This window comes from Leptonotus elevatus, chromosome 2 (assembly GCF_054856555.1).
Source record: "Leptonotus elevatus isolate MCC_2025b chromosome 2, RoL_Lele_1.0, whole genome shotgun sequence".
Classification (NCBI taxonomy): Eukaryota; Metazoa; Chordata; class Actinopteri; order Syngnathiformes; family Syngnathidae; genus Leptonotus; species Leptonotus elevatus.
This window is the reverse complement of record NC_141240.1, coordinates 8,974,123-8,990,295: the sequence shown is the minus strand read 5'-3', so window position 1 is coordinate 8,990,295 and position 16,173 is coordinate 8,974,123. Positions and strand designations below refer to the sequence as shown.

At 40.7% G+C, this 16,173-nt stretch overlaps 1 protein-coding gene across 1 annotated transcript; it reads right to left on the bottom strand.

Annotated features, from left to right (window-relative positions):
* Positions 1–3,496: 3,496 nt before the first annotated feature.
* On the bottom strand, positions 3,497–15,267 carry rnd3a (Rho family GTPase 3a). The gene is made up of 5 exons (XM_086068417.1): positions 14,969–15,267; positions 14,668–14,755; positions 6,868–6,977; positions 5,800–5,934; positions 3,497–5,722 (listed from the first exon to the last, which is right to left on the bottom strand). The coding sequence occupies exons 1-5, from the start codon at positions 15,116–15,118 to the stop codon at positions 5,480–5,482; spliced, it is 726 nt and encodes a 241-aa protein (XP_085924543.1). The 5' UTR covers positions 15,119–15,267; the 3' UTR covers positions 3,497–5,479.
* Positions 15,268–16,173: the final 906 nt, after the last annotated feature.

Below are 16,173 nucleotides of genomic sequence, written 5' to 3'. Positions count from 1 at the left end.
TCAGGCTTATGCAGAGCTTGCTGATGAGCTGATCAGATGAATCAGGTGTGTTGGAGAAGGGAAACATCCAAAACCTGCAAGATTCAAAGACTGGGTTTGTCCACCCCTGAATTGAGTGTTATTGCAAAAAAAAAAAAGCTCAAGAAAAAGCAAAACAAGCAGATCCTTCTATTACTCACTAAACTGAGTGAGTGTGTTCTACTGTGAAACGTTTGAGATTTCCTACCAATTCAATGTGAGTTAGGTTTTGTCATAAACATCATATAGACAAAGTGTTAGTGAGGAGAAAATAAGATGCATCCCTTCATCTATCAACTTAGGGAGCGAGAGACTGTTTTCCACCATCTTGTGAAATTGAACAAGTTTCTCATCCGTACTGATTGAGAAATAAATGAGTTTAGATGTGACACCGCAATACAAGCGAGAATGAGCATCCAGCACCGTGATGGAGTGCTGCCATTAAAGAGCCCGAGTGTGATAGGGAATTCAAGTGAGCTGTTGAGGTCACTGATTTCATATCCGCACACATCCCCCATCCCATTATGTTATTTCCCGTCAAGAGCAGCTGGGATGGAATGCTTGGATCAATAGGCCTAAACTGGTGGCGTGTTGTCACCTCCGCCTCCTTTACCCCCATCTCCTCCTCACGCCTCACGCAATCAGTCATGCACAGCTGTAAAATAGAGACACAACAATGAGAATAAAGAATGAAGTGAAGAACTGGAGCGGGCAGACGGCTTGGCCATGAGATGATTCAAAAGGAACTGCTTTTACTCCCGTAACAGAAAGTTGCGGTTGAGAGAATGTTTGAGTGTATGTTTCTGGCTGTTTGATCCTCACAATTTGCAGCATTTTCCTTTTAAGATCAACTTGAGGAAACTTGCATGATTTCACACACCCATTATAGTACATGTGTGTTGTTGATATGAAATGGTTAGCAAGTCATAATACTGTTACAGCTGCATCATCTACGTCAAAGATTGGGGGTTTTTTTCATCAGGAAACTGATATTAGCATGTAGGCCTATTTTCAATTTCATCAATTAGTTTTGGAGAAATCATAACTAATTAATTATTAACCGCATCCTTAGAATTCCAATACTGTATAACCCTCCCTCTTCCCATTTTTTGGTGAGAGACAGAGCAGGGACTGGATTTAAAATCATTGTATGCATTGCTAAAAAAATATTTCCCAAAACGGCTCCCAGGCCCCGCCCACACGAAAGCCAGTTTCAATGAATCCTCACAAGTTTCTTACCGTTTAAGCCGTTCGTCCACACGACGGCGCGGTTTCGGAGCTTGAAACCGATCACTTTTGAAAACGGGCTCCAGAATGGGAAGATTTCAATACGCGCCCAGTATTGTCACTTCTCCTGTGTTTGTCTTTTTCATGTTGTTTTGATATATGCAAAGCCATGTTTGTTCTGTAGATTGCAATAAAGTAAAAAAAAAAAAGTGTCCGTCTTCTTCACTGATTCTTCTTCTACGCTTTCCGCTAACTCCCTGTGACTGCGCTACAGCGCCACTCCAGACTTGGCATATACATTACAGCCATTAAACGTCCTCAGCGTCTTCTTTTGGACACACGCAAGTCTTGAAGCGCTTCTGTGTGTACGAGATTTGTTTGAGGAACGAAGCCGGCTTTGCTTCCGTCTGGACGGGGCCTCAGTCGTCAGTTGGACATCTGTTCTTATGCCCCCCACCCACCTTTTTTTTTTCTAAATGATCCTGAGCCCCCATTGCATTGAGAAATGACTTGTTGCACTTGTACTACAAGGAAGAGGGACGTTGTGATGAACAGTAGTTTACAGCGCCTACCTGGGATGAGGATCAGAGGAATTAGTCTGAGAATCTTCATTTTAATAGCCCACATCAACCACCTATGCTCGAGTCATTTCATTTTGTGGATAAAGAACACGGCATAACGCACACATTGAACCGGTTTGCTTTGCGACAATTGCCATTGCCAAGAATGGTCAAGTGCCAACATCAACATCGGGTATGATTTTTGTGTATGGGAGATACGACACTTTAGTATTAACCCTCTGAATTTAGAACGGTCCCAGCAATATTCTGCTTGGATTATTGAGGGTGGTAAGCGTTTTTGTCATTAAGCTATAGTGAGCGCCTTTTGCGGAAGTTTGCAGCAGTTCAGATTGACATAAGTAGAGATGCTCGCATAAATTTAGGTGAAGATTGATTGCAGTTCATGACATCAAGTGGCGTAAAGCTTCTTTACATCAAGCAATAGACTTCCCCGGCTAGTAATGTAGCTAACATGCAATGGGAACTGAAAATGGGTTTTGGCTAGCTCCTACAAGATTTTGCCCAACCTCATTTAACAAAACATGACGGTTATTATTGTGCAAGTACTGCTACGCCTCAGAGCGTTTTGAGATTGCTCATTGCCTCACGTCTGAAGCGAGTAAACATGCGACTGTATGTTGTCGCTGGCCTCTTTGTTATGCCATCGTACTACCCAGCTACATTAGCATGAAGCTAAAGCTTCAACAACTGGTGTTTTGGTAAAGTCTGTAACTGTCATAGAAAGTGGACTTGCACAGTTTCCTTGCAAACAAAATGCCGGTTTCAATTCATTACAGAAGTCGGAAGCATAATTCACGCAAAGACTCATGGGGCGTAGGAATAAGGTGGAAAAGGGTTAGCGTGGCTTACTTTTCCTCCCACACCCTCCTCCTGGGGGGTACACCCACACCACTCATCTGGAAATGACGCGTCAAAAATGGCCTCGCTTGGCTAGAGTTTTCTGGGTTTGGTCAGCAAACTGAGCCATGATTGGTCATTACCCGTTTCTTCAGCACAGGTGATGTTATCTTCTGTAGATAGCAAGTGGCAAAATACATTTTTAAATGTGTTAACTGTTCATGAAAAAATCATGTTATATTAATTATAGATAAAATATCTTCTTACTGTTGAAAATGGCTCAGAACTCATTTTGCTCATTTTTCACAAAAATCAATTCATTCAAAAGTTAAACAATGAGGTACTATGTTTGTCTTTCATGTCATTCCAAGTCCACAAAAAATATTCGGTCTACTCACATTGTAGTACAGGGAAGTGCAACGAAGCCATGTCTGTCATCTAGTGGTGAATGGTGATATTACAAATCAAATCTACACAGTGGAACCCCATTATTCGTGGGGGATAGGGACCAGGCCGGCCCACAAGTAACAAAACCTACACAAATCACACATTTTCACTGATTACAACATTCAGTTGGACCTGGGTTGTACTAATGGTTTGATAAATAAACGAGTGTCAAAGTTCATATTGACCTTGGAGAAAGTGATTTAATGTGCCAAACATTCACTAAGCAGCTTTTTTTCTAAGCGCTTGCAAGTTTGTTTTCACTGTTAATTGTAATCTCCCACATCCTGTTTGCTTCAAATGAAAGACAGGTGTGCCTGAACTAAAGAAAAAAAAAGACCATGACTCGAGAGAACTTCCAGAGAACCACCACCAACAACACTTCCAACTTCAATTACATTTTCATTTATTTTAGAAGGAAAATATACATATCAATAAATATGGTGGTAACGACATCGGCAAGGTGACATCAGCATTAGAGAAAACATGAAAATACACACAGGCAGGAGACAACATGAAACCAAAAGATTTGAGTCACAGCACTGGCGCCAACTAAGTGGGACATTTTAAAACTGACATTACAATTGCGTCATTACCTGTGTGGGGGTTTCTCCCCCCCAACCATTAAATTGCGTTGCTCCAACACAGACATTTTTTATTTATTTATTTTAATCATAGACCCTGATGACGCAGATTAGAACATGTGCAGCAGGCTGATGCAAAAAGCATACAAGAACAAACCTTAGTTTTGTTACCTTCACTAATAACCAAACTAAGAGGTTAACAGCGCTGTACATTAAGGCAACATTTGCACTAGCTGCTCTTTCCTGGAGGTGGACAGTTGACCCTTGATGAAAGTGTAGTAGGTTAAACATAATCTTCATTGACTAGAAGCACATGGACAATTGAAGGGCTAGTCAAGTGGCAAAGCTAGCAACCAAGTCGACATTACGGCCTACAGAAGAGACGTAGCTTACTGTAAAAGATGACACTGGTCACTGGAGCCATTCAACTCATTGCTACCGAACACAAACAACCTTTCTGATGTTAATTGTTAGTCTAGTAAAAAAAATAATAATGTTTTTTAAAAATAAGAAACCGAACAAAAGGTAATCTTAGAAATATCCTTATTGCTCCATGCACATGAATAAATACACCGCCACCTGTTTTCAGAGGACTATTGCATATTTTGCTGTAGCTTTACACGGAGCGGTAATTTGTATTTATCAATTCATTTGAGATTAGCTTCCACTTCTTGAGGCAATGGACACGCCATGGATTTCCCAAATTGGCAAGCGTTGAGATCCAACTAGTTAGCTGTCAAATAGGCTGCCAAAAAAAAAGAAGCAAGCAGTAAGAGAGAGGTAAGTTCTAATGCAGGACTAACACATAACGAAGATTCTAATAAATATCTGCTGACACCACAGACTGGTGTACAGGGGATGGAATGATGAATAGACCGTAGAGGCGGCAGCACCCCTCATCTTTGGTACCTTGGGAGATTTCAGTTACCACTTAGTTGCTATCACATGTTAACATGCTCATTTTTCTTGAACAATCCTGAGGCTGAGGTACTTAAATGTGAGGAAAAATTAGCTCATACTACTTTGTTAAATGTTTTGGGAGCATTGTTGGAATATCAATTCCAGGAAATATGCTACCTTTAGCATTTTTTGCCATCTAAAATGAGTATTAAATGAATGTATATGAAATTGATCACCAATTGCCTCTTCATTTTGCCAAACATTTCCTTCAAACACCGGACGCTAGTGCAGACATGCAATTTCCAGAACAACCAATCATGGGAAAGTGACACCGCTACACACCAATGACTTCACATTATACAACATATTGCAGACGGGACAAACAGTTTCTTCATTGTGCAAGGCTGCCATGACATAACTTGACTTGACTTGACGGACAATGTGTTACTCTCAAGCCCAGCGCCGGCAACATCAGCACCTCTTTGCCCCTTTTTGTTGCAATCCCACCCACCCAACCGTGGCCTCATCACAATGCCGTATGTTCTTACGAGTGTTCCAATGACATCACTTCTCCAACTTCGTTCCTGTGGGCGTGGCCTGCATCTGCTTTGTCCTCCCTCAGGAAGCAGGAAGTAAACCCACTTCCTGATCAGGTAGCACGCTGACAGCTTCCTTGACAACTGGGGAGGGGGCTTGTGCGGAGCGGGACGCGACTTTGCCTTGTCATTGGCGCGGCGTATTCCAGGAACGTGTATATGAATTCAATCTTAGAATGCCCCATTCCAGGCACAAAATGGGTCTTTGTCATGCAGGCAAGAGGCGTTCCCTGTAGCTTCCTGCTTGCTCAGTCCCCAATCCCGTCAGTCTATTCGCCCTCAGTTCAATCAGTCACATGACACAGCAACTTCTGGCCTTGTCCTTGCGGAGGTCTGAGGCTACAGCTGCTAGGTCGGGCCTGCCGGGCATGTGTGAAATCCTCTTGCGGGCGGTCTTGCTGCGCTTGACATTTTTGCTGTTCTTGTTGATGCAGGCCAGCGTGGCCACATGGAAAATGTCCCGCACGCTGTTCTCCGATTGCTGAGCGGAGCACTCGATGTACGGCGCAGAGATCTGCTTGGCCATGCTGGAGCCCTGTGAAGGAAAGGGGATGGTAAGTGATTTCGACAATTTGAAAAAAAGAAATACAAATTGGGGAAACTTGAGTGTACCTGGTCATAAGACACGGGGGTCTGCCGGTGGTTCGAGAGCTCGACTAGCGTGTTCAGGTCAGTGCGTAGGTCTGACTTGCAGCCGACCAGCAGCATCTTAGTGTTGGGACAAAACTCCAGTATCTCCCCCTTCCACTGTAGAAAAAAAAATTGTAATTAAGGACACAGAACTTTTGCAGGAATATACAAAACATCTGCTGGTTCTTCTTGGGCAAGGTTGATTTCTAGCCGGATTTCGAGGTACAAAGGTCAACCCCGCAACTTCCTCTAGCCCAACAGGCTTTGAACCCTGGGGTGGACGGGGGCTACAAATAATCTCCATGTTTCCTTCCTGCCAACAATAGACGCTCTGTGATGGATGGACATTCTCTAAGGGCTTTAATCGGAGGCGAAACTGCATCTGGCCCAGGCGACTCAGTCAGGGGATCAAGTACACCGACGTGCAAACGGGAAATCGTACTTCACAATGACCCTGCTGCAACAGACAGGCCACGTGGACGGACATATTCCTATCGACACGGTTTACAAAAATTGGAATTTGTTCCTTTGTAACTCTGGGTCTTTTTAGATTTCCTTTCTGAGTCTGGTACAAGATAAGAAAAAACTAGATACAGAGGAAGAAAAAAAAACTTCTGTTTGATGCTTTGTTCCAAAAACTCCATATCATAACATTTATAGACCGCCAACAGCAAATGGGGAGTATTGTGCAAAACACACACTCTAGCATGTTTTTATTTGTGGAAAGCCTCTTTGCATTTTTTGAGTAATTGTGTTTAAGAAACAGATCTTCTACCAGTCTGGTGATGGCTGGTGTTATTTACACACTGTATCATGTGGAAGTCAGCCTGAACTTCCACAATCAGGAGATCAAAACCACAGCAGCTTCACAGTTGTGTCACTTCCTTCTTTCAACTATGTAACCGAGTGCACATGCCAACTTGACTGATTTCAGACTTTGGATCCAGATCAATCCAAGACAGGTTTCTTGCCAGCAGATCAAACACAACCGAATGCTTTATTGATGTCACACGTGGAAGGGCTTAATGAAGAGAATCGAAGACAACCGACCTTCTTCAGAACACTGTCGAGCGTTTCGGGGCGACTGATGTCAAAGCAGATGAGCACTGCATCCGAGTCGGGATACGAAAGAGGCCTCACGTTGTCGTAGTATGGAGAACCTGGAAGAAAGACAAATGAGGAGATGGGTTCAAAACATGAACCAAGCAGCGTTGCTGTTGTAGAAATTGTGCTCCGACAACCCTGCCAGTTGGTTCATAGATGATTAATTTTTGGTCAAATGCTCAAGAGCTAACGAAGCATAACACGTCACGTATATTTTTCTTTAAAAAAAAAAAAAAAAGTATAAAATCATTGTGTGGCAGATTTCTTACAAGCTTAATTTATAGTGCATACATACAAAATGGAGAACAGGTAGCCAACTGAGGCATTAAGACATATTCCATAATTAATTGACTGTTAAAGATTTTGAGATCAGCCAAATATGGATCATAGTGTCATCAGGAACGAGAAAAAAAAGGAAATCAGCCAGTATCAGACACTTTTCACTCTATACAGTTGAGTGAAATCTTCATCATTTAGGGAGGAGCCCATTCCTGATCTTCAAACACAACAATGAATGTATAACGAATGCACTACACTTGGTTACATGACATCATCCATAGCAACAGAGAGCAAAACAAATAATGCAAAAAATGTGCTGACTGTGACAAGATCCTTCTCGGGAAAGAAAAAAAGAACTGCAGAGAAATAGAACCTCAGAGTGAGGAAACCACTCCCTCCTCAAATTGAAGCCATATGCGATGGAGACGCCCTTACGCCCCGACAGACATCGTGGTCAGGAAGTGCTGGGGGGCGGGGTAATGTCAAGGTGAGTCAAGATCACATGACAAGTTATAGCCGACCACACACAAATGGCCGCCAAAAATCTGGGGAATTTTGTTATGGGGAATTGAAGTCTCCCCTGGGAGGTCCGTTTCCAAACACTGAACAGCCAGGAATGCACGCACACACACACGTATCACTCTCTTTATTCAAATCGTTTTGAGAGGGTAAGCATTTAAACCAGCCATACTTCCTTTTAGGTGAAATAAAACCGTAACACTGGCTGATTGATACATGAACTCAGTCACCCATTGGGAGAGCAAGTCACTTGATTGTGCAAGTGAGTCAATAATTTTTCACCTTTGACTTGGCAGTGATGAGTAAGTACAAATATTGACGACCCATTATTGTGTATCACACAACATGCCACAGATTGACCATATTAGCATAAACACTGTTCAACTCATTCACTGCCATTGACGGCTATAGACGTCAAAAATTCATTTAAACTATTTCTATTAGTTTAACATTTTTTTCCCACTTTTGTTAACAAAAGTATGAAAACCTGGAATTTTTTTATTGTACATTTAGAACAGATATAACATTTGTGATTAACTCATTTACTGCCATAAATTCCTTTAAAAAAATAAGATTATTAAAAATTAAAGGCAAGAGGTGATTAAATGTTTTAATTGTAATTAAGCGCATGACTTCACAAGTTAACTCGCGATTAATCACAAATTTTACATCTGTTCTAAATGTACAAATGTAAAAAAAAAGGTTTTCATACTCTTGTTAACAAAAGTGGGAAAAAAATGTTAAACTAATAGTTAAAATTATTTTTTTTACGTTTATAGCCATCAATGGCAGTGAATGAATAAAAAAAAAAGATTATAAAAAAAGCGGGGCGTCAGGAGATTAAAGTTTTTAATAGTAATTAATCGCATGACTTCACTAGTTAACTCGCGATTAATCACAAATTTAATATATTTTCTAAATATACAATTAAAAAAATTCTAGGTTTCATACAATTGTTAATAAAAGTTTTTTTTAACTAATAGAAATAGTTCAAATGAATTTTTGACGTTTATAGCCGTCAATGGCAGTGAATGAGTTAATTCTGAATTAACTAGTGAAGTCATACGATTAATTACAATAAAAATTTTAATCGCCTGACACCCCAAATTTTTTTATAAACTTGTTTTTTAATCTTAAAAAAAAAGATTATTAAAAATTAAGGGCGTCAGGCGAATTATTATTTTTTTAATTGTAACTAATCGCATGACTTCACTAGTTAACTCACGATTAAATACACTATATGGCTGCATGTGTTAGAACATAAATCCTATCCAAAATGTCTTGGTCTGCTGAAGAATCGAATGCTGTAGGATTTTCAAGTGGACTTTCAATACAGTGCATCATAAATGTGTCTGTTTTTTTTGTTTTTGTTTTAAACAGACCTCAAATTAATGTCCTATGATGGACGTCTTTGTGGTAGAGGAGGCAATCCTGGCAGCATGTTAAAGTAGTGGATAAATGTGTGTTTACGTTGAAATATTATGGGGTGTCGTGTTTGAGGGAATCAGCCCCGTTGCGCTCTGGTTACAAGCCTGCATTCCGCAATACTACTGCTTCCAAATGTTGATTGGGGGGGGGGGGGATTCAGTAAAAACATTTCCACCAAGTGATCCAGTTCAGCTTGCCAGAGCACCGTATAGCACATTAAAACTCATCTGGTTGATGTTTTCACCACAGGGTGTGTCAGCTGGATGGTGATGACTGTTTGCTACGTAAATAGAGGGAATTGATAGCAGTGTGATGTAGTATAACCTGCCAGCGAATTCAACAACAAAGAATGCTACACAGTAAACAAAAGCCAATAATTGAGGGGAGTCAGTTGGAGCCCCTTCACCCAAACCAATGCTCCTAATGTTTCTCCCAGCAGGATACACACACACACACACACACACACCACCACCACCCCAGGTGACTGCCATGTAATTAGCTGCTGCTGTTGTTGTCAAAGGATCTGTAAATCTAAAAGAAAGATACACACACCAGGCTCGACCTCCATTTTCAACTGCAATGACAAATGCCATGTTAGCTCAATATTTCTGGTGCTCTAATGCCAGTTTGGAATACAGATATAGATACCAATTCTCCTGACTGCAAACTACGTAGACACCACTGGCTTGCTGAGCTGGATTGTTGTGCGAGCTAACACAAACAGGCTGTCCCCGGAGTTAACCGCAACAGAGCTATGGAAAGACCTGCTGATTTAATGCATAGCTGAGCTCGAGCGGAGGAACGTAGAATGTCTAGTGTTGAACCACCTGTGGAAAGAGTGACAAGAATGTTCCACAATTCAAGCCCCATGGAGCTTTTACAAGCACTCGCTCAACTCTGACACAAAAGGTTCATTCAATATGCTATTGTTAAACCTGACATCACAAAGCAGCAAAACAATAGGCAAATTCATAATCAAATGCTGCATGGCAGTTTAACTCACTTCCATACCCTATTTTTTTTAAATTGTGTTTGTTTAACAGATCAGTGTTGCCAGTTAAATTCAAAAAGCAACTTGGTTACTTTACTGCTTACTTAATTTTAAAAGTAACGTTATGACTGATTATTAGATGTTAAAACAAAGTTTGATTGAAAGTTTCTTAAAGTGACAGTGCACTATGCTGCCTGAGAAAGACCGCCAATCCTTTGCCACATTGTATTTTGGAAATGCACATTTAACAGTGATGTTTAAAAATAAAGTTTGTTTTTATTTGTATTTTTTTTTAAATTAATAAAGACAACATTCTTTGTAAGGGTGTGCCCGAAAAAAAAAATAGATTTTCATAAGAATCATGATTTAGTATGATTCTGAATCGATTTTAAATGTCCCAAAATCGATTTTATTTAAATTATTTTAGACTGGCTTGCCTTTGTCTGTGTGTGCCTTTATTTGGAGCGCTGTTCATGTTGTACCCGATTTGGCCACTTAGGGGCAGTGTGGTTCCACACGGTCTAATACACTGTTAAGTTGTAGCCACATTAGAGAGTAGAAGGAAAAAGTCACGATCAAGTTATTCCAATAAAAGTGTTTTTTTTGCAGTGTGGAGCCGTTCTTTTGAGTGATAAAAGTGCCGCGAGTAGCGCGCTAATTAACATTAGCGAGTCAGACTGGAGTAGATCATTACAATTCTTTGCACATCTGTAGATTGAGGCAAAAACCATTGTCAATCAGATCACTTTGAATTGAAAATCGATTCTGAATCGGATTGCAGATTCAGATTCATCGAATCATGAGACATTCAAAGATTCCCACTCCTAATTCTTTGACGTAAAGCCCCTCTAATGAACTTCTCAACCTTCAATTTATATCTTCATAATTCTGCTGATGAAACATTGATTTACAGCTAGATTAATGAAACTTTTGTCATGGTCTGATGGCGTATGTATCATTTTTACTGGCACTTAACAACTTTGAGGAGGATGGTGTGAACTCTACTGCACACAAAAAAAACTACAATTGCGCAGACTTTTTTTTAGGGAGCTTTCCATGCTCAAATCAAAAATAATTATGCTAATGTTAGCTATCGGAAAATTGCGTGGTAGCAATAAATAGCAATCAGCTTGATAGTTCGCCCTTCAACACTAACCTGACCTGCCACGCAACACTCAAACATTGTGAGCTTTCTTGTTTACGAATGCTTGTGAATGCATCGCGGGAAGGGAGTTTTTGAACATTTTGCGAAACTGTCAGCAACCATTACAACTGTTAGTGAACACCTCGAATGAACCCGGACAAAAAAACATAAACAATATCAGCGACCCTCGCAAATGTTTGCCGCTCAGTGGGATACGGGCTAAAATCTTGTCAAATGTTGCTCACTGCTGCAAACTGGAGGCAATTAATGGTAACTGCCTTTGGTGGTGGAAGGTGTTTACCAACTGAAATTCTGCTGTTACCTTCTTAAAGCTGCGCTCTGCAACAATTTGGCCAAAAATATCTTTACAGTAGCCTTTTTATTTGACCATTTATGACTGAAACATCTTCTAATTAACTCATTCACTGCCATTGATGGCTAAAAACGTCAAAAATTCATTAGAACTATTTCTATTAGTTTAACTTTTTTTCCCCACTCTTTTGTTAAAAAAAAAGTATAAAAAGCTAGAATTTTTTTATTGTATATTTAGAACAGATATAGAATTTGTGATTAGTCGTGAATTAACTAGTAAAGTCATGATTAATTATGATTAAAATTTTAATCACCTGACGCCCCAAATTTCTACTTTTTTCCTTTTTTTTTTTTTTATCCATTCACTGCCATTGACGGCTATAAACGTCGAAAATTTATTTGAACTATTTCTATTAGTTTAATTTTTTTTCCACTTTTGTTAACAAGAGTATGAAAACCTTGAATTGTTTTCATTGTACATTTAGAACAGATATAAAATTTGTGATTAATTGTGAGTTAACTAGTGAAGTCATACGATTAATTACAATGACAAAATTTAATTGCCTGTCACCCCTAATTTTTAAGATTTTTTAAAATTTATTTATGGCAGTGAATGTGTTTTAATAGATTAACACCTTAGCTGTTCACAGTAAGTACTCCTGCAAGCCTCTGGCCAAAGGTTTTCAGACTTGATTCGGGTTCGAATTTCCCGCACTCGGTCTGTGGATGTGACGTCATGTGTGCATTGCGTATGTGAAGAAGGATGCGTTTTATTTTTCATCAACAAGTGGCAGTAGCGATACAACATAGAATTTTATGCATTCAGTAGCTTTAAAGTAAATAAAGTTGATGAGTAAATGTAGTCTGATTATTTGGTTGGGGAAAATAATGTTTTAAGAGTAGTCATTACTATAAAACATGCACATTTTGGAGTAATTTATTACCAGCATTACTGTACAAGGTTACACACATTTTTTTTTTTTTTTTTTTACAAAACTCTGAAGGGGTTGGAAATCTGGAAAAATGTAATGTGAAAATATCAAAACTGGACTTTTAAAAGCAATCTTTTTCTTTTAATACTGCTCGCAACAAGGTGAAGTTGAGGGCATTGCCTTTTATTTCGTGTAGTCTTGGCTCTCCTGCCAATTAACTAATTCATCCATGATTCAATTTGTCCGTGTGGGACTAGTGAATCACGCCACTTCAATTTCATCCTTCTAAGGATCCAGACCTGCGGACACAAAAGGGTTCTTTGTCCCAGGGATGGCGAAACCTTTAGTCGGAGGAATGCCAGACATGCAGCTCTAATTCGAGCCCCGAAACGCGATCCGATGCAACAATGGCTGCCGACGGGAAGGGAGCACATTCCCGGAAATACTTGTCGCTATGTGGGAGGCTCATCTTAGTCCTACTTTGACCCGGGCCCAGACTGCAGGTGTTCACCCAAAGTAAAATAAATACTGCTCACTACAATGAAGGCGACAAGGCAGGATGGGCAAATGGAAGGCGGAGCAAACTGTCAGGGGTTTGCCCTAATGACCTGAATTAGGCCTATCTCACCCTCCATCGTTAAACACACACTGCTTATTAGGTTGCCCATCAGGGCACAACAAAGACCCCCCACCATATGTGTGTGTAGGTGTTTTCTAGCAGGGGGTGGGGGTTTAGAAATTGTGTTTGACTTCATTTCTATGTGCTGCTCTTTATCCAAGTGCCTGCTGGTCTTTGTTTGAACACACACTAGGACGTAGCACATAATGGATCGATAGTGCGACCAAGGCTCTATCAGCATGTGTCTGTCAGCTTGGGTGGGGGAGGTTAATCTGAGGTGGGGTCTGGGTGCCATCTCATAAGATCACATAAGAAAGATTTCCTCAAACACATTGAAAGACACACAAACATAGTTCTATGAAAGAGAGAGAAAAGGGAAAATGTCTCTGGGCGACTGGCCAACGCAGTACTATAAAACGCGCTTTCTTTCCTTGGCTTTTTACAAGTCACACAAACACGAGTGGGCGTGAAGGAATTTCAAATGTGCGCAATATTTGACAGATGTTTCTTCTCCTATTTCCCTCAAGGAAAAAGGTTCTACCTACGCTGCTTTCTCTAATTCAAGAGGGATTCGCCTCTTTTTGCAGTCTTGCCTCTTTAAAGCAGACACATTTTTTAAGGTCTAAAAAAAGTTACTCAAACACCACGGAGGAATTCCAAACCTGCGAAGAGGAACAGCTGGCTGCCTGCTTGGCCCCACCCGTCCCCATTTTCACAACCCTCGTCCCCTCACCCCCTATACACATGCAACATATGCTGCACTCGCGCTTGATGGACTGACTGCTGCGCTTTTCACTGCTCAGGCATTGATGGATGTGTGAGGGGTTGTTTTCACACCCCCCCCCCCCCCAACACAAACACACACACACACCGGATGCTGCAGGTCATTTGGTCCCTGATTGCAAAATCTACAGAAAAAAAACTGAAGCAGCAGTACATATGTTGCAAGCTCTGAGTTGTCTCAAAACTAGGCAGATTTCCAAAAGTGTGTTGTCCAGATGTAAAATGGCCATTGTGCATTTTGGATTGCAGACTTGGGCTTTACAAATGGTTCCGATTTTTATCAAAAAATTATAGAACATTTTAAATACTAGGCTACATATTGAGGCCACAATCTATTCCTAGTGCATACAGTGAGGTCAGTTTCAGGAAAGATGCGGCTTTCGCGTTGCACCAAACCACAGGCATGGGTGACATCACATAACATTCCTCACAATACATCTGTTAGCCAACATCAAATGACTAAATGTCTTATGCTCATTTTTGTTTTGTTTTTACTTCCAAAGAAGGAGCGGTGACAACAAGGGGTTTTGTGAGTTGAACAAGGTAAGGGAACAATAGGGCCTACACGCCACAAGTAAGGGAACTCCCGAGAAAAGGCAGACTAGCATCACCGCATGCATCTTCTTTCGTCATCAAAACTAAAATAACTATTATTTTGACGTCCTCTTAGGGAAATCCAAAAAAGAAAGCATAGGCTATTCACATGAAGAAGAGATTTGCATTTATAAGGCGTTGTTACCTGAAGTGTCCCACAGGCTGAGTTCAATCCTCTGTGTGTCGATTTCAAAACTGGCCGTGTAGTTCTCAAACACAGTGGGGACATAACTCTGCCAGAACCAAAACAACACAGTGCAATGTTAGGACAAGAATCGCTGCATCAGCGCATGTTACTGAATCCATGCACTATATACATCCACACATACATCATAAAAGGGGGAGGGGGTGGATCAGTGCATCACACTGACATCGAGCATCCAGCAATGCGTGTGCTCATGAATTCACATCATCATCATCACCACCATGTTGCTCAAGGTTCTCACCTCAGGGAAACAGTCCTTGGCGAACACGTGAAGCAGCGCGGTCTTCCCGCACTGGCTGTCTCCCACCACCACGATCTTACACTTCACACTCGGACTCGGATCCATGGCAGATTTCACGGAGAGTTTCTGACACGGGCGTATTTCCTTCATTGATTCCCGCCGGGGAGTGACTCTATGATTTCAAAAGCAAAAACAGTCCAACGTTTGGTGCGTGTGGATGCTTGACGCCGCCTCGCTGACGAACTCCCTAAGTTGTCTGCGCCTGCTCGAAGCCGGTGGAAATGTCTCCCTCTCGCTCTTATAGGCCGACGGGAACCAATGGTGGCAGCCCCGCCCTCCTCGCGTGGATCCAGCTCGGGCCTTTTCTGTCAACCTCTTCGTCAACATACAGCTAACTGCAGTGCTGTTTGTCAGTATGGCACCCCCTGCTGGTTGGAAGGGCCAGAAATGTATCCAACAGGAATGTCAAATTATTTTTTGGTTGGGGTCCCCACATCGGAGTTTTGGTTTGATGTGACAGTGAACCCAAATAAATGTGTGATCGAGTCTCATATGTACACAACACATTCATGAGGCCAGCAAAAACTCTTTGTTCAAACATTTAAAGACAATGAGAAATGTTACTATTTTAGCAAGGAACATGAAAGAGTATGCACATAATTTGCTTTCGGCCTTGAGTTGGACACCTGTGGTATACATGACTCGCTTAATTGCAATTATTGCCTACATGTTTCATATTTCATTGTATGTCTGAGCGTTATTCATACATACATTTTCTGTATTATGACTTTACTATTGCATAAATATTGTCACTTTCGGGGTCAAATGTCTACATATTTACTTTTCGTTTTGAAAAATGATGTTGTATTTGGAGGAAATCCAAGGATTTCACTCTTTGCCAGAGATAGATAGGTTGGTGATCAGAGGTGGCAAAAGTAATCACACTTTGTACTTAAGTCTAAGTACAGGTGAGTTTGTAAAAAAAAAAAAAAAAGTAAAAGTTAAAAATTATGCTGTAGAAGAAATACTAACTTAAGTACAAAAGTAAACGGGTTTTTTTCTTGCCAATAATTGTATACATCACCCTTTTTGGTAACCTGGTAGGCTACAACTTAAAAAATAAGTCTCTGCAAACAAAATAGTTTCCCTCTTTTATTAACGGAAACTGTGCACTTACTGAGACAATAAAAAACCCACACACATCG

Coding starts and splice junctions, on each gene's coding strand:
- rnd3a (XM_086068417.1), bottom strand. CDS start 15,118: ATGAAGGAAATACGCCCGTGTCAGAAACTCTCCGTGAAATCTGCCATG. Junction 14,756..14,968: donor CCAAGGACTGTTTCCCTGAG/GTGAGAACCTTG, acceptor TGGTTCTGGCAG/AGTTATGTCCCCACTGTGTT. Junction 5,935..6,867: donor TCGACAGTGTTCTGAAGAAG/GTCGGTTGTCTT, acceptor TTTTTTCTACAG/TGGAAGGGGGAGATACTGGA.